Here is a 27,324-nt window from a genome sequence, read left to right on the forward strand (position 1 = left end):
CACATCCCATCCCAGGAAGCACGTCAGTACAGACGTTCGCTACATCGTGGGAGAGTATCCTTTCTCATGCTGTCTTTACCACCTGCCAGCCTGGGGCTACCTGCTCTATGGAAATGGCAGATGTGAGTATCCTAGGCAACAGGTATTCTGGCCACATCATTACCTGCTGTGAAACAGTCATCAAAATGCCGCGGGGACTGCTCTTTTTTTGCCATGAAACGTGCCTCTCACTCACGTGAGATGGCAAACCGTCAGTCCTTTGCCCTGCTCTGCTGGGTCAGGGTGGATCCGTAAAACACCCCAGAGTCACGTAAGTTAGCTGGCCCTTGGGAAAAGCCCACTCTACCCCCTCCAGGCTTGGATTCCTCCCGTGTGTGCTGCCCCCGTGATCTCTATGGCCTCTTGACAGCATGGGGGGGCCTGGGAGGAAGTGTCAGCCACATTTTGGTCATCAGCCTACTAAATCATGTCCTAAGAACCAGAGTTGCTGACACTTAGAGCTTGAGTTTCAAAGCAGTTCTCACCAGTGCTTTATGGGGCTTGACTTTTCTTCCCAGTGTAGACACTGTATCACATATAAGAGAGACATTACGTATTCTCCAGGTGCCTGATAATTCCAGTTTGTTATGTGTGAATGGGCAGCGTCTTGCCCATTTCCCTCCCACTTCCCTGACTCGCCTTCTTTCGTACCTCTCACACCGCAGGGGAACCCATAAGGCTAGAGACGTTGTCTGGAGGTAACAGGATATGCAAGTCCGGGGAGCAATTCTACCACAGCTTTGTCTCCCTCACTTTCCAGGCAGGCCCCATCCTACCCTTCCTCACCCAGGTCCCCTTCCACACACAACCATACTGAAATACTAGACACCCAGAGCCACAGAGATCATTAAAAAGATGAAAAATAGAAGTCACGAAGACAAATTTTAAAAGAATAGCAGACAAGAGAGGCAGTTCAGGCTTGTTGAATTGAAAAATGGGGTTATACGGAGCATGATGTCCTGGGATTGGGACCCTGGGCTTTTCCCATCCATTATCCCTTATCTAATTAATAACTCTGGGCACCTGGGTGGCTCAGTTGGTTAAGCGACTGCCTTCAGCTCAGGTCGTGATCCTGGAGTCCCGGGATCGAGTCCCACATCAGGCTCCCTGCTCAGCAGGGAGTCTGCTTCTCCCTCTGACCCTCCTCCCTCTCATGCTCTCTGTCTCTCTCTCATTGTCTCTCTCGCAAATAAATAAAATCTTAAAAAAAAATTAATTAATAACTCTGCCAAGTGATTATGATCAGCAGCTTCATTTTACATGAGGAGATTGAGGTTCAGCCAGGTGACATAACTCACCTATGTTACGTAAGCGGCAGTGCTTGAACCGGCCTTCAGCTCTCTGGGCTTCATCTGAGAACGAGGCCTTCCCTTTGGGGTTGGATTCACACCCATGTCCACAGCTTGGCTCTTGGCAAGATCCAGTTACACCCAGCTCTTGGCAAGGCCAGCTGCCCCCAGCTTGCTCACCACCTCGAGAATCCATCTTTTCATGTTTGTCTTCACTTCCTCCCCACACTTGTCCTCTCATGAAAGGAGCTTGTAAGTTGGGCCAAAATTCTGTGCGATGGTTAAAGATTCTCTGTCAAAGTACAGATGCTATTCAGTTCTGTGACAGGAAAGTTGTTCTCTGGGTATTTCCCCAAACCATGGATATTCTTCTAGAGAGCTGAAACCTAAACTCTTGATTCAAAATAAACTCTCTCACTGCTTATTGAAGGTTGGTGCTGTCCCACTTCCTCTACCCGAGTGTGGGTCTAAAAAGGGCTGAGTGATTTGAAAAGCAGGCCAAGTGGGTAAAAAGCTTCAGCAAAGGACAGAAAAGTCAGGCTCTGGAGCCTAGAAACCTGAATCTGGGGGCATTGTCTACCAAGAGCAGGATTTGGCACCAGATCAGGGCAGTTGTGCAAAATCCCTAGAAGAGGGAAGAGCAGGCTGGAGCAGTGAGCCCATCCCTAGGGACAAAGGTGAGGTCCTATGTTAGAGTTTCTAAAACCAACTGCATGGGTGAATGTTGGGGTAACATAATAATAGCCAAAGTAAGAAGGAACCCAGGGTGTTCCTTCTTGGCAGCATCACTCATGCATTCATTTGGTAAACTATAACCATCAAGCATGGCGCTATGTTCTAGAAAGATGGAGGAATCATTGTCCCCGGGCTGGAGCCTTAAACACAGTATAAGTGGGCCATGAGGAGAAGTGTACAAGGTGCCCTGGGAGCCCAAGGGAGGGAGCTAGAATTCTGTCGGGCCAAGGAGTTAGCGGGAGTTCTCCAATCAAAAAAGCAAGATGAGGACAGGCCTTGAAAATGGCATCCTATTGGGCGCCTGGGTGGCTCAGTTGGTTAAGCGACTGCCTTTGGCTCAGGTCATGATCCTGGAGTCCCGGGATCGAGTCCCGCATCAGGCTCCCTGCTCAGCAGGGAGTCTGCTTCTCCCTCTGACCCTCACCCCTCTCATGCTCTCTCTCTCTATCTCATTCTCTCTCTCAAATAAATAAATAAAATTAAAAAAAAAAAAAGAAAGAAAGAAAATGGCATCCTATGCATATTAAGGAGGATATTTGTTAGGATGAGCCCTGGGTGTTACATGTAAGTGATGAATCACCAAATTCTACACCTGAAACCAATATTACACTATCTGTTTTGTTTTGTTTTTTAAGATTTTATTTATTTATTTGACAGAGAGAGACAGTGAGAGAGGGAACACAAGCAGAGGGGGGTAGACAGGGAGAAGCAGGCTTCCTGCTGAGCAGGAAGCCCAATGCGGGGCTCGATCCCAGGACCCTGGGATCATGACCTGGGCCGAAGGCAGACGTTAACGACTGAGCCACCCAGGCACCCCTACACTATATGTTAACTAACTAGAATTTAAATACAAATTTGGAAGAAAAAATAATAATAAAAAGAAAAAAGAAAATGTATCCTAAAGTAGTAGCTAAAAGGACTTTCTCCAGACATCAGAGCCAGGAGGTGGCAGGTGGACAGAACCACTGTTTCTAAGTCCTGAAGGACTACTGTCAAAGGCAGAAGGGACACTCCAGTTTGAAGTCACCCCAGCAGGTAGAACAAGGCCCCATGGCTAAGTAGCTAGACGGAGAGGCACCCAGGCTCAATTCCCAAAAAAAAAAAGGCCTAACAGTCAGAACTAACCAAAGACGGGACAGTCATGCCATGGATATAGCAAGTTCCTCAACACCGGAAGCATGCAAGTAGGAACCAAATGGCCCCTTGGTGGTGATTCTGTAGAAGAAAAGCATCAGACTGGGAGAGGTCCATGAACGAAGGCTGGGTGGCCGGCTCTCAGGGACACGGCCAGAGATCTCGCCTCAGCAGGGAGTTCAGGGCAATCTACCTCTTCCTTCTCCCACTTCTCATGTACTGTCATTCTAATTGTGCCCGTCCCTGAATTGCTTAGCCATTTTGTAATTCCAGAGGCCTGTATTGACTCATCTATCACAATCAGAGCTAAAATTGCCATGGGGTCATAGAATCTTAGTGACTTAAGAATAATCCATTTGAAATTTAAGAAACAAAACAGATGAACAAAGAAAGAGAAAAAGGGGCAATCAAAGTAAAAAAAAAAAAAAAGAAAGAAAGAAAGAAAGAAAAGCCCAGACTCTTAAATTCAGAGAACAAATATGGTTGTCAGGTGGGGGGGCGGGGGGGAGGGTAAAATAAAGTGGATCAAGAATACATTTATCTAGGTGAGCCCGAGAAATGTATGGAATTGTTGAAGCATTATATTGTACACCTAAACCTAAGATAACACTGTATGTAAACTATACTTGAATAAAAAATCCATTTGAACCTTTCCATTTTAGAGATGAGAAAATTAAGGATCAGAGAGGCTAAGCGATGTACTCAAGATCACACAGTATCTCACAGCGGAGGCAGGACTAGGCTTAGGACTCCTAATAACAGGGTAGGATCTGTTCCAACTTGTCCTGCTGACGTTTCCCTGGGCTTCAGCCCTAAGAGGCCCTAAGTACCAGAAGCAGCAGGGCAGAGGCCTATCATCTGTCCTCTGTCCTGGCAAATGACTCTCCATAGCAGTGATTATTCATGTTGGTTTTGGTAAAATCTCTATAATGAATCATTTTTGCGAAAAAACAAACAATGCTTTCTGGAATCTGTTACTGTTTGTGGCTTTAGTGAAGTCTTTAAGTTTTAGGGTCTCCTCAACAAGTACACAGACCTTTGGTGTAATTTTTTGCTCCTGTCTCTGTCTCTCCGCCCCCCCACCCCCCCATCGCCTGTCTCCTGCTTTTCCTGCTCCCCTCTTCTTTCCATCTCTCCCCTCCCAAACAGCTTTGACCTGGTCACAAACGGCGGCATCGCCATCATCCTCCGGTTCGAGCGGGCACCTTTCATCACACAGGAGCACACCCTCTGGCTGCCTTGGGATCGCTTCTTTGTCATGGAGACCATCATCATGCGCCACGAAGAGAATGAGATTCCCAGCTGTGACCTGAGCAACTTCGCCCGCCCCAACCCTGTCGTGTCCCCATCCCCACTGACGTCCTTCGCCAGGTCCTGTGCAGAGAAAGGCCCCATCGTTCCAGAAATTCAGGTACCCAGCCTTCTTAACTGTATTTCTCCATGCTTTTGTTCCATTGGTGGGGAGGAGAGTCTCAGAGCCGGGGGGGTGGTTTGCAGAGATCCCATCAGCGCACCCTGCAGAATCCAGCTGCCAGGCCTCACAGCACCCTCTTACACACTTAAAACACACCAGCACCTGAAGGTGCCTGGCACACTCCAGCACAGAGTGAATTCCTACTCCCTTTCGTCCTCCATCCAGTTCCCTTCCACTTTCCTCCACCCCGCCCCCGCCTCCAATGTCCCCCTCTATTGTAAAAAATATTTATGATTATTTTTTATGATACTATGATGATAGGGTCTCCCTAAAGGAGTAGGACAGAGGAGCATCATAAGAAACAGTAAATGAGAAAATGTATATGAGGTGCTTAACACAATGTGTAGTGCTTAGTAAGTGCTCAATAAATTTTAGCCAGTATTATTATTATTAACATTATTTTACACACACCGCCTTCATGCCAGTCAAGGATTGCTTTGGCTAAAGTCTACATGCATCGCTTTACTTAATTATCATTAAAAGGAAGTAATTTGGGAAAAGATGCATTTTAATTGAATGGAAATCAAGCTAGATTCTTTGCCTAACAGAGCTGTGCAGAGTTAAATGTCTCCCGCCATCCCAGCCCAATTTCTCATGGCGGGAACAAATGCCAGGGGAAGAGGAGAGACAGCAGGGAGAGGCCCCAGCCTGGCTCGCTTGCCCAACCAGGGCTCAGGCCGTGTGCGTGTTAATGGGTTGCTGATGCCCACGGAGCAGGGAGCATAGACACTTTTGTGTGTGTGTTCCATGCCTGGCCCAGCAGACACATCTCTGTGAGTGGCTTCAGGCACCAGCCCACAAGAAGGACATACGACCATTTTGAAATTCTCGTTGCACCCACAAGTTGAAACCCTCACTCCTTTTCAGAGATGCAGTGCTTGTCTCCTGTCTCAACTACCAGGCTGACCTTTCCTTTGAAATGGTTGTCAGTGAAGACAGAGCTTGCTGGAGAGAAGTAATTTGTTACTCAACCCTGGTTCAGCTCCAGCTAGACATTTTCCCAGGAGCAGGGACTTTGGAACAGATGAGGTTAAAGGTCTGACCCTCTTCACAGTGCTCCCTGGGCTGGGTGTCTGCAAGCCCAGCTGGGTCACAAACCTTGCTTATTATCAGATTCATGAAACACAAGAAAATAAGCTCCTGGGTTTTCCCAGTCCTATCATTGGCTGGCCTTCGCAAGCACTACGAGATGTACATTTTAAAGGGTATGTTGAGGATAAATACATATTTATGAGAGCATCAGGATGGCACCCGAACCCTACCTGTGGTTCACTGGGGTGCAGAGCCTGCTTTGCCTAGAACTTGCAAGCTGCTTTTTAGAAAGATTGCTTTGCTTTAGGCCCAAGCCCTAAAATTTCATGTGTTCAGAATGGGGTGGGGAGAGAGTTCACATCCATCTATGATACAAAATGGACAGAAAGGAAAAAGCTTTCTTTGGGAAGGCCCAGTTTCTCCATGAACACAAGAATAGAATGATTCTTTTGTCCTTTTAATGGATGCATTAGCCTCAATTGATTTAACGTCCCCTTCTTGAAACAGAGCCCAGAGCATCAAGCTGATAAAAGTTCTCTGCTCTTGCCATGTGCCTGAGCATCCTGGCGTTGATTTTCAAGTTTCCATCTTGGAACTGAGCCCACTGCACCCAGTAGATCAAGTGCCGCCTTCCCCACCATTCTGTTCATCTAGCACTTCAGTGAACCGGGGCACGGAAACTCCATGCCGCCAATTCGACCTCTTTCCGTGGTGAGCTGGGGGGGGCTTCGGCCACAGGTCCTCGGCAGGCTGTGCTCTCAACCCTGCATAATTGTTTGGCCAACCGCTCACGGTCTGTTTACTTTCCTGAAGAGGACAGCCATTGGAGGCTCTCACTTTAGGGAAGTTTTGAGGGAGACACTATCCTTCCTGCTGAGGCAGCTGTCCGCATTAGTCTGAGGGAAAGGTCTTTCTTCCTATTCTCTCCAGTCCCAGGACCAGCACCAGTAACAGCACCATCGTCCCGCTTACTGAGCCCCTGTTATGAGCTGGGCACTTTCTGTATGTGACCCTACTCCGTCCTCACACCAGTGAAAAGGAGAGGAAACTGAGATTCAACAGCTTACATGAGCTTCTCGGATGACATCCCCAGTGAATGAGAGGCACCATGACGATAAATATTTTACACACGTTATCCTACGTGTTCCTCTCAGTAATGCAACAGGGTGAGCGTCCTCATCCCCGCTGAATGGGGGAGAACCCGAGGCTCACTGAGGCAGGGTTGTACCACAGGGAGTTGGCCTTGGAAACCAGGCCTTCCACCTCTTGGTTCCCTCCTCCTCCTGCACCTCTTCATACTCTGCCTCCCCCTCTTCCTTCTCCTCTCTTTTCTAGTTCCTGCTCCTCCTCTCCCCTCAGGCCCCCCTCTCTGCTTCCTCCTCTGCCTCTTGGTCACCCAGAGTGCAGGCGCCTGACATCTCCCCTCCTCCCGTGAGTCCCTGACCATCACTTGCTGTGTAATCTGTTTCTCTAGGCTTTGCAGGAGGAAATCGCTATCTCTGGCAGCAAGATGAGGCTGAGCTACCTGAGCAGCCGTACCCCTGGCTACAAGTCTGTCCTGAGGATCAGCCTCACCCACCCTACCATCCCCTTCAACCTCATGAAGGTGCACCTCATGGTGGCCGTTGAGGGCCGCCTCTTCAGGAAGTGGTTTGCTGCAGCCCCGGACTTGTCCTATTATTTCATATGGGACAAGACAGACGTCTACAACCAGAAGGTGTTTGGGCTCTCAGAAGCCTTTGGTAAGCATCTCAGCTGCAGGACTCAAGGCCATCCTCAGAGAGACAGTAGCACTTGGGGGGACGGGGCTCTTTCTCCATCTCCCTTGTTTCTTCTTCCTCCCTTCCTCTTCTCAGAAGTACCAACAGCTTAGTTGGCCTCCAAGTCTGTTCAGGGACCATCCATGACCTCAAAGAATGCACTCAAAGCCTGAATGTAAAAAAGTTGATCATTTAAAAAAAGGGGCTCACAAAACCAAAAGGGCCCTTGCAAAGCACTGTAGTGGTATGTGATGGATGAAAAGAGGCTTTGTGCCACAAAGATAGAGCTGTGTGGGCATTGACCTGGCCCCTCACAACCATCTGGCCCCAAAGCACCCATTAAAAATGTGCGAGTCTGGAGCTCCTGGGTTTCCTCAGTTGTTTGAGATGCAGGAGCTAAGATTCTTTCTTCATCAGAAGGGCTTATTTGTCTCATTAGGTCATTTGCAGTCAGAGAGGTTCTCTCCTTGTTGCTGTCTATTTTTATGAAGCAGAAGGTGACTGTGGCCTCACGTGGGTCCCAGCCCCACTGAGACGTGGGCCTTCAGGGGCGGGCTGTGCTCATTCCAGCTTCCGTATAGAGCAGTGTCCCAGGAAGGGTTCAGAGCTGGACTGCTGGCAGACCTACCCCCTGCAGGGCTAGTCCCCCCCGCCAAGCATGGAGAGGATTAGCCCAGGGAATTCCTTCTCATCTTGAACCCTGCTCCAATTTCATACCCTTGCTAGATTCAGCAAAGGCAGAATGAGGAAGCAGAGGAGAAATCATGTTGTAAAAAGAAAGAGAAGAAGGGAGGGAAGGCAGGCAGGTAGTCATGAAGAGAATGTCTGCAAGAGGAAGCAGAGAGGTGAGGGGGCTCCCCAAGGATGGATGAGGAAGGAACAGAGCTGGACTCACTGCAGACCTCCCCTAGTTGGGCATCCCACCCTACCTCGCAAGGGCATGTTGGGAGGAAAGATGCCTTCTCTCCGTTCACTCTCCCTTCTGCAACTCAAACTACTTCTGGGGTCTCTTCAAAAACAATGAAACCTCACAACCTCTTCGGGTGAAATGAGTATCCTTCGTGTCCACCAGCCGGGGAAAAAGGGAAGCGTCTGCACAGTGGGACTTCCAAGGGCAGAGGCTCACTTTCCTGAGCTGACAGGTGACCAGGAGGAGGGGGAGAGGCTGCTAGCAGGACTCAGCATGACTCCTGGTTACAGGGAAGATGCTCCTGTGGGCATTCCCCTCCTGCCGTATTTGGCCAGCAACCCTTGATGGCACCTAGGGCAACTTTTTCAGAAGCTGCCCAGTGGTTAAGTCCTGCCTTGAACATGTGATAAGATATTGCCCACTTGGCGAATAGTGTCTGCACAGGAGGATACTTGAAAGAAATGGCATTCCTGTCTCTGCTAGATCCTTTCCATAGGACAGTTACAGGCTTTTTTACAAACCCAACCTTGGGATGCCTGCCCTGGTTAGCCTGCATCCTGGTGCCCTTCCAAGGAGGCCTGGATTTATGAAACAGAAGTGAAACCAGGGGATTTTCAAGCTTTAAGACCTCAAAGCAACCTCCAGCTTTCAAAGTACCTCACTGGGCTCCTTTTCCATGTATTCATTATAAACAATATTGAATTTTTTTTCTCTAGTAAAGTAGTATCATTATCATTCATAAAAATTTGATAAGTGGACAAAAAATATAAATAAATTCATATATGTTTCTATAAATAATACCACTACTTGTTAACATTTAAATTTATTTTCTTCCTTTGTGTATAGTTATTTTGTGTGTGTGTGTAGTGCTCGCTTCGGCAGCACATATACTAAAATTGTGTGTGTGTGTAGATTTTTTTAATCACAGATATAATACTGTATATAACCAGTCTTTCCAACTTAGCATTATTCCATAAACATTTTCTGTGTCACCCCATTATCTTCATAACCAAAATATGCAGTGGTGGCATAATATTCCTCAAGTGGGTACATTCTGATGGGCTCAACCTCTAGGCCCTTTTGAACTTTTAGATTACTTCCAATTTGCACTATTATAAATAACGCTGCAGTGAAGATTTTTGTGCCTAAAGTATTTTTCATACTAGAGGATCATGTCCCGGGAATCAATTCACCTGGGTCCTTTTTAAGGTGGTTAGTGGATTTCCTTTAACTTTTCCTAATAATGCACAATTGCTCTTTGAAAAGAGGATATTCAGGCTCGGCATCTCTGTGTTAGTACTGCACATACATCTGGTTCCCACTGAGAAATAGGATCCTTTCTCCTTTCCTACAAAAGACAAGCCAGAGCCTTGCATGCAGATCGAAGCCAAAGCAGAGGCTTTGCTCACCTGTGCATTTTGTACCTTTTGTTTTCTATAGTTTCTGTGGGCTATGAGTATGAATCCTGCCCAGATCTGATCCTCTGGGAAAAAAGAACAGCTGTGCTGCAGGGCTATGAAATCGATGCTTCCAAGCTGGGAGGATGGAACCTGGACAAACATCACGCCCTCAACATCCAAAGTGGTGAGTGCGTGAATAGAATTCCAGCAGCCAGGCCACGGGTGTGACCCTGGTCTCATATCCTTCGTGCCCTGCCAGATAAAAAAAAAATGCACACTTCAAATTACAGGGGCTCATGTGTGATCAGTCGTCCGAAGGATTAGTCAACAGAGATGTTCCTTGGGAGCCTGCTCTGTGCTTGTCACCACTGTGCACTGGGGATACAGAAATGAAAGGCCTCAAGAGTTGACACTCTGGTGAGATACCAGATGCTTCCCAGGCAGTCTCCATGCTGTGCCATCCCACACAAAAGCACAGGACCCTGGGGCATGGAACGGGGGCACCTCAGCCTCTTGGTTAAGCAGGGTTCTCTCCAAAGAGAACCTCTGAACTAAGTCTCAAAAGGTCTGTAGGATTAGCCCTATATATCAAGTAGGGAGAACATTCTAGGCAGAAGGCACAGTATGTGCCAAACAAAGCACAAAAGCCTGAAAGAAGAGTAATTGGAGAGAAGGTTCGCTGTGGTTTGAGCAAAGGATGAAATGAAGGCAAGAGCAAAAGCCAAAGCTGGGGCTGGAGCAGCTGGAGCCCAGGCTGAGAAGATTAGGACTTTGAACTTCATTCAGAGGCAGATGTCAAGCCTGTGAAAGGTTCCAAGCATGCAAGTGCCACAATCAGCTCTATATTTTAGATAGCTCACCTTGACTGTGGTCTGGGATGGGACAACTAAATACGGTAATGATGTCTCCCACCTCATCTGAAGGTGCAGTGAATGCCTATCAAAACGGCCACATGGTTTAAGGAAAAACCGACAAACTGATTCTAGAATTTATGATAGCATGAAGATTTGTCAATAGCTAAGGTAGCCTTTAAAATAAGAAGAAGAAAGAGGCACTGCCCAATATTCAGCTATCCTAGAAAAACCACAGTCTCCAATACTGTGCTGGTGCTGGTACCGGAGCAGATAAATGGACTCTAGGGGACAGAGCAAGGCATTCAGAAACTGACCTGTAAGTAGTCAGGAGGACAAGTTTCAGCTAAGCACGTCAGAAAAGCCAAAATAACAGAATTCCAAATGAGTTAAAAGTTTGTTTCTCATTCAGCTCCAAGTCTGGAAGGAGAGAGCCCAGGGCTGGCTTGGCACTCTGCGGGGTCAGAGGTCCGGGCTCCTCCCCTCCCATTGCTCTGCTCGCGCCTCCAAACCCAAGGTGATGGTTCAGGGTGACTGCTTAATTCTGGCCTTCCTATTCATGTCCCAGCCAGCAAGGAGTAGAAGGGCTGAGGGCAAGCCCTTTCCACCTCCCAGCAGCTGCCCACCCCACTTCTTCTTCCACACCACTGGTCACCCGCCAAGTGTAGGCAGCCCTAGATCGTCCTGTGCCCGGCCAGACAGCAGGGCTTCTGTAGCTGCAGAATAAGGATGGGGACAGGATGGATCTCTGTGGATGACCACGCCATGCATACATAGGAACTGGTCCATGACAGGGGTAGCCTCAGGTATCAGTGGAGGCTGGATAGTTATGGTAGAAATTGGCATTGGGAAAACTGGCTCAACGGGTGGAGAAAAGTAAAATTAAGTTCATACTAAATACAAAATAAATAAGGTTAATTAAAGATCTAAATTTGAAAGATAACACTTTAAAACTAATTGAAGAAAACATCGGAGAATATCTTTATGATCTCAGAGAAGGATTCCCTAAAACCAAAAAGAGCACAAATGTTACAGTAGCAAAATGATTAATTAGACTATGTAAGAATGAAAGATACCTGTTTAATAAAGGACACAGCTAATAGGTGACAGCCTGGGAGAAGATTCTGGTGACCATAAACCCAAAACTCAGGCTTCAGTATGGAAGAGGTGAGGTCGGAGGCAGGGAGTCCAGTTTGGAGGCTGTGGCAGTAATATGGGAGACAAAGGTGAGCTGGGCCTAAAAAGAAACAGTGGGGGTATGGGATGAAGCCTGCAAGTCACTGAGCTCAGTCCCTTCATTTTGCTGGTAAGGAAACTGAGGCCCAAGAGCAGGTAAAGCAGTGGGGAGTCCTATGCAACATCTGGGATCAGTCCATTAGGAGCAAAACCAGGTAAAAACCCAGGTCTCTTTTGACTGTACCCTGGTGAGAGGAGACTGAACTTCACTCATAGGTTTCTATAAACATTCATTGGGATCTATTCTGTGTCCAGTTCTGCGCTAGGCACTGGGGGTACAGAAAGGGCGAAGACATGTTTCCACACTTGAAATGGTATCAATCTAAAGAGACAAAAATGGGTAAGTGTAATAAAAAATGCACGCTGTGATAGAGACAGGGACTAGACGTGTACTATCTGAGAAGCAATAAATGATTCAGGGCCTGGGCTCAGGAGCGCTTCTGCTACCACCTGTGTGACCTCAGGTGAGCCACTAGCCTGTCCTTCCCCCCCACCCCGCCCTCTCTGCAGCCCCCCCCCCCCCCCCCCCCCCCCGTTAATACAGAGGGGATAATAGGACGTATCTTAGAGTCGTGAGCGTTTAATCAGAAAGGCAGGATGGCCTGTTCGGGATATTCTGGGTGTTATGATGGGGGTGCGGCAGCCCTGGGGTGTGAGTCTAGAAATGGTAGGCAGAGATCTTGCATTCCTTGCAAAATCAAGGGGACTCTGTGGTTGGCCACAGAAGAGGGCCATTTCCTGCTCCATTGGTGATTCTGCCTTTTTGTCCTTGTCCCAGGCATCTTGCACAAAGGGAATGGGGAGAACCAGTTTGTGTCTCAGCAGCCACCTGTCATCGGGAGCATCATGGGCAATGGGCGCCGGAGAAGCATCTCCTGCCCCAGCTGCAATGGCCTTGCTGATGGCAATAAGCTCCTGGCCCCTGTGGCCCTCACGTGTGGCTCCGACGGCAGCCTCTATGTGGGAGACTTCAACTACATCCGAAGGATCTTCCCCTCTGGGAACGTCACCAACATCCTGGAGTTGAGGTATGTAAGGTGATGCCCTCCTCACACTTCTAACAGCGTCCCTTGGCCATCCCGTGGGCCCACCTGGCATTACCTACTGCACCCAGAAGAGGGGATAGACAGAGCCTCACCTGTCAGAGTCCATCTGGGACTTTTCACTTCCCGGCTCAGGGGCTGAACTATAAACTGGGGAAGCAGGTGCTGTTTTCCATAGAGCACTGCAATGAAGACAGACCACTTGTGGGACAGGGGGATATCCTTGGCGCCCAGAAGATGTAAAGGTCTGCTACCAACCATGAATTAGACTCTGGAAGCCCTTGAATTTCTTCCTGTTTCCTGGCACCAAACAGATTGGAATTAGTCCCATGAGTCTTCTTAGAAGGACAAGGACATCAGGGTGGACACAGCCCCCAGGCAAGTGTTGCCAGGTGTGGCCCTGTTACTAAACACTCATCACAGCCACACCTAGAGCTCAGGGAAGGGCCTGATGGGTTGCATTTTCTCTAGGCCTCCCTAAAGCAGGTCTTTTTAGAGCCAAAGCATTGTCATAGGGTGGGTTCTAGGGTTACAGAGAAGCTGCGATTAAAGACAGGGGAGCCCCACGCTCCCTTTCAGGAGAAATGGCACCAAGTTCCTCAGAACTGCTTTAGGGAAGGGGATCTGCCCGTCTCCTGGACTGGGATCCATGTGAACAGCACAGGCCTGTGAGCTGGAAAGCCTTCCTCCAAAATGGCCAGGGATGTGGAAACTCACTTTTGTGAGGTCCCAACTATTTGCCCAGTATAATAGTCCTGCAAGATACTTATCATGATTGCCCTTGACAAGCAAGAAAAAGGAGACTTGGGGAATTTAAAGAATCTGCCCAAAGTCCAGCTTCTAGAATGGCAGACCCAAACCCAGAAGGCCATCCGTCACACAGCTTCTGCCTCACTAAAGAATTGTCACCTGACCCAAGGAGGGCCACTTTGGCTCTAATGCCACGTTAAATTATTTCCTGGAGGTCTGGAGGTAATTGCCTGCTGACAATTTCACTCTGCAGGATGCATGTGTAAGGAAGGGAAAGCTTGCTGGCTGACCACAGTTGTGGCAGCCCTCAGGAGGAAAGGGTGCATACTCTAGCTCTAGCTCTAGCTCTAGCTCTAGCTCTAGCTCTAGCTCTAGCTCTAGCTCTAGCTCTATATCTATCTCTCTCTCACACACACACACACACACACACACACACACGGACAAGTGAAGCAGAGGGTCTTTGCCACGAGAAGAATCAGAAGTTCAAATTCTCTGGACTGCTAGATGAGATATCAGGCCAATGAGAACCACTGGTTATTCTCTGCCTTTTTCTCTTTTATGAATTTCACTGCCACAGACATCTGTTTGCTCCAGTCAACTGCTCACATTGTCTTCCTGTCTCCTAGAGTACAATGGTAAGAGCCATCGACTAAGGAGTCAGGCCACCTTAGCAGAGAAGCTGAACAACTTTGGGCAAGACATTTACCCTCTCTGGGCCCCCATTTTCACATCTTCAAATAAGACATCCCATTTTCCCTGCCTCCCTCCCACATTTGAGGGGAGATCATGGAAGACAATAGGCAAGGAAGGGAGGAGTTAATGAAATCTGGAAAGAAAAATAAGTTTATCAATATGTTATCATCTTAATATATTTTCTTCCCGGCCTGTTTCCCTGTTGACCCCCTCCCTTCTAAGTATAGTGTGTCTCCAATTCTGTATTCCGTTATGAGGAGGATCGCAGGGGCTTCGCGAGTTTTGAGTGCTCTCTGTAGGGCCGCGTGCACGGGGACAGAGACACAGCAGTGAGCGGGCGTATCTCTGGGCACGTGTCTGTGCATGGGGGAGGGAATCAGATGTTCCAGCCTCTGTCTTAGCCCTGGTGAGGGGAGCGGCTTGTCAGCCTCCTCCTCTTCCCGTGAACTCAGAGGTAGTGGTGCTGGAGAAACCGTGCCTCTTCCGTGATATGTAGCTGCTTGTAAGTGAGCTCACTGACAAGTAATATCCAATATAAAATAAATCAGTTATCATAGCTGCTGAGTCTTTATTTATTATAGTATTGTACAGTACCATTGCTGTCAAGTGTTCAGGCTGCTAATAATGCTTCTAACCCCGCTGCTAACACCTCATTCTTTCTTCTATTCCCTGCTCTCCTGTCTTCTGTCAGAAATAAAGATTTCAGACATAGGTAAGCCAACCAGTGGAGAATTTCCCGTCTCTCCTCTGCCTTGTTGCATGTTGTATGGTAAGCTGCACGTGTCAATTTCAGCTGGCTCAATAGCAAATGAGTCCTGTGCGTTTGGAACTGATTGGGGGTAATCAGTTACCGTGAGAGGAAGTCATTAATAATGCTGGGGGCGGGTGGCAACAGCCTGCACTCCTTTCATCTCTAGCGAAGTGCGGCAGCTACTCTGGTCATCTGTGGACATGACAGACTGAAATAATAGGGGAAAGAATTTTAACCTTGGCATAGTAATTTGAACACCAGGCTGCTTCTCCTTGGGATAAATGAGGACATCATCCTAACTGTGTTGAGTGGCTTCGATGGTCACAGTGTCCCCACTGTCTTGAGAACATCTCGATCAGGCGAAGAACCTGGAAGAAGACAGGTTTCAGATTTGCACTTCTGTGGGCATTCTGGATGCCTTGGCTTTGGTGGTTGGGACACCAGGTGACCCCACTAGAAAGTTTGCCAGCAAGGACAGAGTGGGGGAGGATTTTCCAGACCATATGGACCACCCAAAAGAGTGGTCCCCAAATAGGAGCTTTGTCACAGGGTAGATTTGTCATGGAGGCTCACTATGACACTGCAGCAGGCAGAGAGGGCCTCATCAGATGCACCAAGAGGATTGTCTGCCCATCAGCACTGCTGTCTTTGTGGCGCTAGTCTGACTCCCGGGGAACAGTCGCCTCACACACATCTGGATGACTTGAAAGTAGCTATGGGCAGATGGAGCTGGGGCTGCCACAGAGGTGGCTCTCAGTTATCCACATGTGGCTCCCATCAAACTGGGACATGGGGTAAGTGCTAAGTTGGGATCAAAGAAAATCTTAGGACAGTGGAAGGAGTTAGACAGACCCAAATCCAGTAATGTTTATATCCACACCTATGTAATTAGATATAGTATTAATGTAACAATCCTATATATTACTTTTTTTAAGATTTTATTTATTAGAAAGAGAGAGCACGAGCGGGGGGGGAGGGGCAGAGAGAGAAGCAGACTCCCCGCTAAATGCAGAGCCCGGAGCCCAACATGGGGCTCGATCCCAGGACCCTGGGATCATGACCTGAGCTGAAGTCAGACACTTAACCGACTGAGCCACCCAGGCGCCCCAATCATATATATTGTTTTAAGGTTATAATAATTAACATGGATAGAGCATCTCGTGTGTGGCAGAGAGAGTGTTTGGTGATTTACATGGACTGTAGCAGTTCATCCCCAAACCACCCTGTGAGGTAGGCACTCTTGCCACACCCAGTTTACAGATGAGAAAGCTGAAGCTCTCCTGTTGTGTGACCTTGAAAAAATCACTTCATCTTTCTAAGCTTTTGTTTCTGCCTGGAAGTTAACAAAGTCACTCTTCGAGGCTGTTTTACGGGTTACAGAGGTTGCTTGTAAAGTATATAGCATTGTGCCAGGCACAGAGGGGAGCTGCAGACATGGTTGTTGTTGTTGTTATTATTATTATTATGATTATTATTATATGTATTATTACTATCATCATAACCATTATATGATGATGATGGCATCTCCATCTTCCCCAAAAAGGAATTCAGTCCTCTTATAACCAAAGACACATGTCTTAAAGTAAATTAAATAGAAGTTGAGAACAAAGGAAAAAAGGAGGAAACACATATGTGATTGTATGTTAAACTAGCCCCTGAACTTCCTGGCAGCCAGAGTAAACAGGGAAACATAATTATTCTCATGGTTTGCATTATCAGAAATGGGAAAATATGCTCACTTCTCAGAGGGGGGAGTATTTTTTTCCTGACACTGAAATCTGTAAAGAATTTTCAGTGAGCTTCATATGGCTGATACTGAACTGTGAATCGATACATACCCCCAAGTTGGGTTTTAGAGAGAAGACAGAAGTACGTTTCATATGAAGATTTGGGGTGAAAACCCAGCATTTCACATGAAAAGCTTCAGTCAGTGGTGGTCACTGGCTGGGACGCAGCTGAGCTACAGGGGACAGAACTGGGAAGAATCAGGAGGCCAGGGCTCCTGTCCAACTTTGTGGCACACTCTTCAGGTGCCTCTGGCTTGGTCACCCAGCATTTCCAGTTTCCAGTCTCATCATCTGTAAACCGTGAGAGTTGTGGTTTTGATGCCTTTTGTTTCTGATGTTTTGTGATCTTTTGATACATCCATGGCACAATTTCAAAGCCAGCTTCCTGCCCTCCCTCAATTCATCGCTTTCTCAGGCGCCAAAAACTACTTCTGAAGTAAACCAAAGTGGAAGGAAAACAGGAATTTCTTTCTGCCTTCTCCAGTTTCCTAAAGAAAATCTGGAGTGAAAGACCCAGGTCCCAGCTCTGATTTTAACTGGCACTTGGATACTGGTAAACCCCTCCCTCTCTACAGGCCTTTGTGTCCCCATTCGTAAATGTCAGAAGTGGGTTAAAAATTCTAAAATGTCCTCTCTGCCCATGAGCATTTTCTGTCTCAGCTGTTCCCAGGAGAGGCGGTCCCCGTGTGTGCTCCCCAGGGCAGTCTTGTGCCTCTCTGTCCAGCCTCCATGCCAGCCCACCACGCAGGGCATACCCAATCCAGGGACCCCTTGGGCATCTTCCCTGGTGGACCCCTTCAGGGAACGAGGATCCTCATCTCCTCCTAGATCTCTTCCCCAGGGGCGTGGAGGAATGCTTGAGCCTGTTGTTCTGAAGCACATTTGAACTCAGGTCCCCATCGATCCCAGCTGCATACATTAAGTTAACTCCAACAGAGAGCCCTTTACTGCCCCAGGAAATAGGCCTGGCAGGACAATATTAGGTCTGACATACTTGGCTTTCCCATTATGCAGTAACATAAATACTCTGAAGGTTTCTCCAGGTAACCAGCTGCCATTTATTGGGCACTTTTATTTCTTAATGGAACAGGCACTATGCTCAGCGATTTATATTCTTTATACAATGTTGTCCTCAAAATAGCCCTTTGAAGTAGTTGTGGTAATCCCCATTTCTCAGATGAAGAAATTAAGGCTCAGAGTAATGAAGTGATTTGCCCAAGGTCACCTACCAAGTGGATGGTAGAACCAGTATTTCAACCCCTGTCTTTGTGGCTCTTCCCACTGGTTCTAAGAACCAGTAAATCAAGTTCTGCCAGGGCTGCCACCAGATGCAGCCAAAGGATGCTCGTTTGTAGACATTCCTCTGAGACAAAGGGAGAATTCTCACTCAGAAGCAGGGACTAGAGTGCCTCTGGTCCCTGGACTCCCAGCTCCTACCAGGAAATTCCCCACAGCATCCAGAAAGAGGGCAGAGTGAGGCTTGATTTCAGCTCATGAACTTCGGGAATGACACCCTCAGAGTCTCCAAGAGTGTCCGTAGCTTCCAGAGGTGCCAAGTTCATGTCGACGGAGGTAGAAAAGAATGTGGGTCCCTCGGTGGACTCTTGGAAACAGAGCTGTGACCCTCCCCTGTGCCCAGCCTGGCCCAAGATGCTAGAAATCAGGGCGCCTGGGTGGCTCAGTTGGTTAAGCGACTGCCTTCGGCTCAGGTCATGATCCTAGAGTCCCGGGATCGAGTCCCGCATCGGGCTCCCTGCTCAGCAGGGAGTCTGCTTCTCCCCCTGACCCTCCCCCCTCTCATGCTCTATCTCATTCTCTCTCTCAAATAAATAAATAAAATCTTTAATAAAAAAAAAAAAGATGCTAGAAATCAGAGCTGAATCTGGCACGGTCCCTGCTGCAGAGCTGGGCCTGGGGCTCCATCTCACGCAGGGATGGTTTTTAGAGTATTCCAAGGCCTTGCTCCTCGCAGTACAGACAAGCAACCCTGGCATCCTCCAAAAACTTGTTAGAAATACAGGCTCTCAGGCCACACCCCAGAACTGCTGAACTGGAATCTGCATTTTAACACGATCTCCAGGTGATGCATCTGCCCATTAAAGTTTGAAGAGCACTGCTGTAAGGCCTCAGTTTCCAGATCTGGCTGTGCCTCGGAGTCACCTGGAGAGATCTTAAAGGTACAGATGCCCAGGCCCTTCAGATGTTGTCAGTGAGGCTTTTCTTTTCCTTTTTCTTTTTTTCTTTAAGCTTCTCTGGTGAATCTGATGTGTAACCATCACCGGTAAGCACCATCACTGTAAGCTCCTTAGCATTAGTATTTCCTCTGTACACTCCCAGGGAGGCAAACAGTCATTCACTCGCTGATTCAGAAAGTCAGTAGACCTTTCTGGAATACTTACTCTGCACCAGCCCGGAGCTAAGCAGCAGGGCCTCGAAGCTGGTCCTTGCTCTTGAAGAGTTCAAGATGTCATTGAGGAGAAGACAACTAAACAGAAAAGTGTTAAGGTGCTACAGGTACTAAAATTATATTCTGTGGAGGGCCTAGTGATGCCACAGAGGAAGTGGCCAGTTAGCCAGTGGAGGAAAGCAGGGCCTGGGAATCCAGGGATGGCAGTACAGATGAGATGACGCTGGAGCTGGGTCTCAGGACAGGGTCTGGTGCTCCGCGGTGGGTCAGGGTAGGGCCGTTTTCAAGGCCCTGAGAGGCAGTGTGGGCAAATAGGAAGAACACGGCCTTTAGGTCAAGAAGATTGGAGTTGGAAACCCATCCTGCCACTCAGCAGTCTCTGGCCCTGGTCAAGTCACTTCACCTCTGGTAGTCTCCGTTTTCTGAAATATATATTTAAAAACAACAATCACCTGCCTTACACAGTAGTTGTGAGGAGGGTCAGGCTTTGTGTATAAAGTTCTAGGATGGTGTCTGGGACAGAACAAGCTCCCAGAAGTGGTAGCAGATGCTCTCGTACCAGCGACAGTCATCTCGGCAAGCTCTGCCCCGCCAAACGGTGGTCCTGCCCCCGGCAGAGGTCCGGTGGCTGCTCCCTAGGCAGGTGTCATGAGGAAACAGTGCCCTGAAGGCTGTCGAAGAGCTCTACCTACCGGAAAGGGCTGTTGAGATGTCTAATTTCATTTGATCCTGATGACAAGCCTGTGGGCCAAGCAGAGCAGGAACTTCATCAGCTGACAACCGAGGGACCTACAATTTGAGCGATGTAGGTGACTTGCTCAAATTAGAACCCACGTCTCCTAAGCTCAAAACTAGCATTTTTTCCCTACATTTCCCTGACCACCAGATGGCAAATATGTCCTTGAGCACAAAAGATGGGCCACAGCTCTTTCATACTCTCTGGGACAGTCCTGCCAGGGCCACCCCCTTCTGGAAGTCACTGAGCTGAGAAACTGTACATGAGTGACATGTCTCTGGGTCGGTGCAGGAAGACAGGAGCCAGAAACTCAGGGGGCAAATCTAAGTGGACAGGGCCCCCACCATACTCCCTCTGGGACACATTTTCTGCCAAGGTGGATAGCACCAGTTTATCATGAGCGATGCACAAAGAGATGAAATGATCTCCCCCCCTCACAGCTGTCAGCGGGAAAGCAGAGAGGTCAAGGTTGCCCTGCAGTGCAGAGTGGGATCTAAGGCCATCTGTTTAGCCAGAGTCCGTGTCATCTGGGAAGATTAAAGGATAAGTCTCAGGGGGCATTTCAAGATAAACAGGACATCTCTCCTGTTATCAGTTTCCTCCAAAAGAGAAGTGAAAGAAACACCAATAATTTGAATGAAAATGATATTTAAATAAGCTCAAAATGAAGATGCCATCCATTTAAAGCAAATGGCTACTATGCCCTAGAAGGCACCAAGTTGAACACTGGAAATACAAAAATGAATACAATCCCGTCTCTTCCCTTCAAGTGTTGACTGTCAGATTTGGAAGACAGCCTCATAAATAAAAAGTCACAGCATTTTGTGAAGTATCCTGTTACCCAGTTATGAGCAGATAGGAATCTCCACACACAGGGGTCAGGGAAGGTTTTGCCAGAAAAGATACCATTGAGCTGACACCTGAAGAATGAGTAGAAGTTCAGCAGGGGGACAGAATATTCCACAGAGCGGGGATGGAAGGTACAGAGAGGTGTGGAGGTGGGGGGGGAGGGGACAAGGTGCTGGAGCGCAGGCCGTCTGCTGGGAGGAGGCTGGGGAAAAGAGACAGTGGCAGCGTGTGAAGGGCCCTGTGTGTTGCTCGGCTGGGGAGTCTGAACTCAGCCCAGAAGCCGTGGGGAGTCCTGGAAGGGAGGGCATTGGCACTGGAGTGACGTGACGATGTCTGGGTTAGAACAAGGAAGAATGGCCTGGGGAGGACCCAGACTGCAGGCAGAGAGACCTGCCTATTATTTGAGAAGGATGAGGTGATGGGACAGTTGTGTTGGGTCTACAGAGGAAGGACAGTTGGAGAAAATCATGTCACCTTCGTCTAATTCAAGGAGAGAAAATAAAGAGAGGCTATCTTGGGTCTGGGAACCTGGCCCTGTTAAGAATCAGCCAGTCCCCAAGACAACGCCCAAAGCAAGGGATGGTTATGATGACAGGCCAGATTAAGACCTTCAGAGACCTTGACACTGAAAAGATGACGATGCCCCGTCTTCATGTGTAATTCAAAAAACACCAGTCTGTAAAATAAAATTTTGTTTTTCAAAAGGACCCAAAACCTACATGCCTGATAAAACGTAAAATCGCTTCCTTCTAGACTTTTCTGATTCTCTCACTTGCATCTTGAAGGTTTGTACAGTGCCCTTCCTTTGAGGGCACTGCGCAGTCTGCCCTCTGACTCCCCAGTACGGTTTGCATCCCACCATCCAGTGAAAGTGGCCAGTGCCGGGCCATCCAACCTGAACAGAGGGAGAGTCCCTTGAATCAGAAGACTTTCCAGAGGCTTGGAAGTGGCTACCAGTATTCAGATGCAGTTTGAGGGCCTGAGAATGACCAGGCCATGCACAGGGACTGAAAGTTAGCTTTCCAGGAGTTAGGAGTCCAGCTCCAATTCAGCCATGTGATAGGACAATTCAGGTTTAATTAGGGAGTCCTCTCCAACTGTAAAAAAAGACATAATGACTAGGAATTAAAATAACAGTTACGATTATTGAGTATCTACAATGTGCCAAGCACTATGCCAAATAATCTTCAGATATGATTTTATATAATTTTCTCAGTACACCGACAAAGTAGCTGTTCATACCCCATTTTGCAGAGGCTTGAGGCTCAGAAGGCCAGCTAACTTGCCCAAGTTTCAGAACCTGGAAATGACAGAGCCAGACTTGGAACCCAGACTGATCTGATTCCAGTACTCGTGCATTTTTCCTGCCATGTGCCCAGGGCCAGTGCCTTGTCTCTGCCACCCTCCCTAAGGTCATGGTCTACCTCTGCCTCCCTCTGTTGGCAGAGCCTTGTCTTTAGGACTGGTTTCCAGAAACAGAACTGCCCCCTTGTTTTATTTCTTTTTCCTTGGATGTTGCTGCAAATTACAAACTCATCCTGCAATTCCTTATATCTGACTGCAGAAGGGAGACTCCTGGGCTCCTGATCAGTATAACGTAGGTCTGAGTCGACAGAAGACTGTATTGTCACTGACTGGGAGTCAGCTGGCCAGGGTCTTATCAGCCAGTCCTGACGTGGCTGGGGGTGGGGCTGCCATACAAACCCGAGGGAGAAAGGCTTGTGTTTTGAACTCTTGAAGTGTTTTTTTAGAGGCAAGCCCTGTCGTGTTTCTGGCTTGGATTTACAGGCCACCCATGGTAAGCCTCCCTGATAATCCTTTTAAGAAAACACGTGTTGTGCTCCTCATATGGACATGGTGCTGGGCCGGGCATCACAGTCATTGGCAAGAGCTTCTTGTATTAACAGTTAGGTAAGAGGGATAATGAAGCCAACCACTGGGGTCAGAAAAATTACAGAACTATGACCCAAAAGAGGGACATCATCCCCAAGTGACTTTTTGCTTGGATTCATGCTGTACCTCTGCGGTCTCCTGATGGGAAGGAAGAAAGTGCTCACCAAAGGGTGTGTCCTTATTTCACAGCCATAGCCCAGCGCATAAATACTACCTGACCACGGACCCCATGAGCGGGGCTGTCTTCCTCTCGGACACCAACAGCCGGCGGGTCTTTAAGATCAAGTCCACCGTGGTGGTGAAGGACCTCGTCAAGAACTCCGAGGTGGTCGCGGGGACAGGTGACCAGTGCCTCCCCTTCGATGACACTCGATGCGGGGATGGGGGCAAGGCCACCGAGGCCACACTTACCAACCCCAGAGGTAAGGCTTGCTTTTTAAACTCAATCGGTAACATTGACGGGGGTCCTGATAATTAACTTCCCAGGAGTAAGGAGTCCAACTCCACACTCAGGCTTAGAACTGGAAAAAATTATAAATAAGCCCCATGTGATAGCAAAATGCAGACTTCATACCCACTCCAGTTTCAAAAGAAATACATGCTTATCCTTGTGAAAGCATTTTGGAAAATAGCAAGGAGTCTACAGGGAAAAGTTAAAATTGTCACAATTCCACCTGCCAGAAATATTCCCAGGTAACATTTCCTGTCTTTCCTTCTAGTCCTTTTTCCGTGTGTTGCTGTGCATGTGTTTGTGTGCTCACCAAAAACAGACAAAATTGTGGTCAAACTGTTTTGGTAACCTTTTTTTTTTCCCCTAACTGATATATCATGAACATTTCCCCATGTTATTAGTCTTCTCTGCCCTCATTTTTTATGGCCATATAGCATTCCATCAAATGGATGTCCCATCATTCACTCATCAGTCCCCTCCTGTTGGACATGTATGCTCTCTCTCATGTTATTGTTTTATCAGAACATTGCAGCGTATCAGCTTTGTAGATGCTCACATGCCATAGGACGGGTTAACTGCTGGCTTCAGTTCTGAGTCCTTCAAAAAGTGAGACCTCTTCATACCCACAATTACAATTTTCCATTCACTTATTCAGCATGTATTCACTGAGTGCGCAGTGCACTATGGTTGCGTAGGTAAGTTCAGTGTAGCAGAAGAAATAAGACTTGAACGTGAACCACTAATGTGGGAGAGAGGAAGAGGAGCTTCTCCCTGAGAAGCAAGGAGACATGTGCACGGGACTCAGATTTCTATACTTCATAAGATACCCCACAAAAATGTCATATGTAATTATATTAGTAAATGGTGCCAGATTTCAGGGCATCTCCTGGACCCAGCTCTGCCCCTCATGAATAGAATTAATGTCTGTGACAGTGGTATGTGCACTTTCCAGTCAAAGCATTAGAGTCTAGTGAAATCAGGCTGTTCTGTATTCAGATTCAGTCATTGTCACCTCATAGCCGTGTGAGTTGGGCTGAGTTGCTTAACCTGTCTGAACCACACTTGCCTCGCCTATGAAATAGAAATGTACTGCACAGTCGGAGTACAGATTAAATCTGATCAGGAGTGAAAACGCTTAGTTCCGTGGTTCCACGCACCTGATCAACATCTCATAAATAGTGACGTCTATTATAATTGTTATATTACATTACATTATGTTATCACACTATATAGCATCATATCTCATCTCATCTCATCTCTCTCACATACCTCGACTGGTCAGGTGGTAACTGTGGGGTAAGTATTGTGACTTCCGCGGTCCCAATTATGATTTCCTAACCCTGAGCGAGTAGTAGCCTGCAATGGAAAGAACACCAGGCTTGCACTTAGGGATCATGCCTTATGATTTGGTCCTGCAGCTCCCTGGCCTCTGACCTCCTCTCTGGGCCTCAGTTTTCCCATTGGTAAATGAGCAGATGGGGCTCCATGGATCCCCAAGACCCCGTTCAGTTACAGCATTCTGTTCTCTCAGAAGTAAACGTTTTTTCTGAAAATGTTATTCTCTCCAGGGCTTTCTCAGTTGCCCCCCCACACAGATGCACGCACACGGATGCACACACGCGGGCACCCAGATGCAGCGGCAGGGAAATTGCCCGAAAGTCTGTAATTAACCCCGAGAGAAATGACAAGGGTGCCACGGCACGCAGACACTTCACAGAAGGGAGGAGAAAAGATGTCCATCTATTTAGCACGACAAAAGGAGAAAAATCTGAAGTAATTAATCAGGGGGCAGATCACTTCTATTAGCCTGTGCAAGCAGCTTTGTAAACAAGAAGCACGATTGTTCACGCAGCACTCATCAGTCCCAGCAGATGGAAGAGAAAGACAGAGCATAGCCAGGCAGACAAGAAAACTCCTGTCCTGGTACTTACAGAATGCAATTAATTTAGACTCTAGGCAGGGACAGAAGAAAGGCATCCCTGCCTGAAGGCTGCCTTGTCCTCTGTGTGAAATCACCCTCCGGCCCTGAGCAGCCTAACAAGGGGGTGGACAGACCTACTGCTCCAGGGAGTCTTCAGCACTCAGAGGCCCTGGGGTGTCTGAAACCACCCCAGTCCTGGACACATGGACCCCAAGAGCAAGGGCCTCCACAAAGCGCTGGTCAAGTTCTCAGAATTCTCAGCCACTAGTAATTATTGAGGGCTATTACAAGTGTCAGCTATTATCCTCCCCGTTTTGTTGACAAGAAAGCTGGATTCAGTCAAGTGACACGGCCAAGGGTCTACAACTGGAAAGCTTTCTCTTGCAAGTGCCTCTACCCTTCTTTCATTTCAGTGCCCAGAGAAGCCTGAACAGAACGCAACTGACTGGACTCTCCTTTTCTTCATCATGTCACTCCCTGGGGCACTCGGCAGGGCCCTGACTCATTCCCGCCCTCCCCGCTAGCCTGTGTGCTCCCTGGGGGCCCGTCTTGTCTGTCTCTCAGCCCCAGCACCCCTGAGCAGTTCTCGGTTTGGTCAGGCTATGTCTAACCCTTGGGGTGGTAATTTGGGGTGGAAATCAGTATCACCCATGATAAAACATATCTTAGTCCCAGTCCCAGCCACCCCCAGAATTAATATTTCCAGGAGTGAGGCCAAGCAGGTATACGTTGGGAAAAATAAAGACTCTTCTGGTGATTCTGATATACATCACTGGTTAAGAAGCACTGATTTATTGTATTAGAGTGATTCTCGAACTTTGTTTTAGATCATTACCACCTGAGGTGCTTGTCAAAAATACAGATAGATATTCAGGCTCTGCTTGAGGTTTTCTGAACCAGCTCCCTGTGGAGTACCTAATAGAAAATGCACACACATCCAGGAGTGAGAAGTACAAATTGAGAACAATCCCTTCATTTAAGAGCTGAGAATACAGAGACATCCAGTGACTTGCCCAAGGTCACACAGCTGGTCATGGAGAAAGTGAACGGTGAATTCAGACTGCTCTCATCCATGTGCCTTTCTTTAGACATTTATTTCACCCATATTCTCTACACACATCCAAAGCGTTCATGTTTAGGCTCTATACATCTATAATAACCAATAAAAATAAAATCAGAATAGAAAACAGGAAGGATGACTATCTTGGGAGAAAATAAAAATTGTTACCAAAAAGGGAATTTGATTATTATAATTAAAAGGCTTCATAAGTAGATTAACTTAAATAATTCACAGTTTTGACATTGAAAGGTTCTCCTTACCGCTACCTCTAATGCTTGACAAACCCCCAGAAGCAGGAGTCTGGTTTTGGCGGCTAGCTAAGCTGACAGGCAAAAATCTCCAGAGGCAGTAAGATGGAAGGACCAGAGCCCTGGAGAATCAGAAGACTTGAGTTCTAATCCCTGGTCTGAACAAGTCACCCTAAGCCCCTGGGCATCTGTCTTCAGGACTTTAAAAGGGGAATGAATCCTGTGGGGAGGATGTCCTCAAATCACAGAGGGGAGGTTCTCCATCAGCCTGGAAGGGTCCATGAGCATGTCAGTTGTTACCACCTCTAATGCTGCATTCCCTGTTTCGGCTTCTCTTTCTCAGGCATCACAGTGGACAAGTCTGGGCTGATTTACTTCGTGGATGGTACCATGATCAGACGCATTGATCAGAACGGGGTCATCTCCACCCTGCTGGGCTCCAATGATCTTACCTCGGCCCGGCCCCTCAGCTGTGACTCTGTCATGGATATTTCTCAGGCAAGGAGAAAGCTTTGCTTGCTAGAACCCTGGGGCTGCACGCTCATCCTCTCACCTAATACCCAGCCCTCCTGCCGGCCCCCCATCTTTATACCGCACTAACCCTTGAAGAGTACACTCTTGGTGCTGGGCCTGGGAAAAACACTAAGGATAAAGAGATGAATAGGGCATAGCTTGGTGCTCTGGGAGTTCACCATCAGGGGAGACAGGTGGGTGACAGAGGGATCTCAGGGGAGAGTGAAGAAATCTGCCCATGGAAGTTTCAAAGGCAGCAGAAATTCACGTGGTATGAATTTAGATCCATAGCTGCCTGTGAGTTCCCTCTTTGGAAATACTTACAGTACCTGGGCATTGTCTTTTCTCTTCCTGTACTATAA

The 27,324-nt window shown here is 47.8% G+C and overlaps 1 protein-coding gene across 12 annotated transcripts in view; it reads left to right on the forward strand.

Annotated features, from left to right (window-relative positions):
- TENM4 (teneurin transmembrane protein 4) overlaps nt 1-27,324 on the forward strand; it is a 719,612-nt gene that overhangs the window by 649,121 nt on the left and 43,167 nt on the right. For all 12 annotated transcript variants that reach the window (XM_064576841.1, XM_064576836.1, XM_064576846.1 and 9 more), the window contains 6 exons: nt 4,347-4,608; nt 7,178-7,445; nt 9,814-9,957; nt 12,639-12,888; nt 22,959-23,191; nt 26,793-26,947. In XM_064576841.1, the coding sequence (XP_064432911.1) occupies nt 4,347-4,608; nt 7,178-7,445; nt 9,814-9,957; nt 12,639-12,888; nt 22,959-23,191; nt 26,793-26,947 (1,312 nt within the window). The remainder of the gene's footprint in view (nt 1-4,346; nt 4,609-7,177; nt 7,446-9,813; nt 9,958-12,638; nt 12,889-22,958; nt 23,192-26,792; nt 26,948-27,324) is intronic.

Source organism: Mirounga angustirostris, unplaced genomic scaffold, assembly GCF_029215605.1.
Source record: "Mirounga angustirostris isolate CCGP_5_RB_7025 unplaced genomic scaffold, mMirAng1.0.hap1 SCAF_13, whole genome shotgun sequence".
Taxonomy (NCBI): Eukaryota; Metazoa; Chordata; class Mammalia; order Carnivora; family Phocidae; genus Mirounga; species Mirounga angustirostris.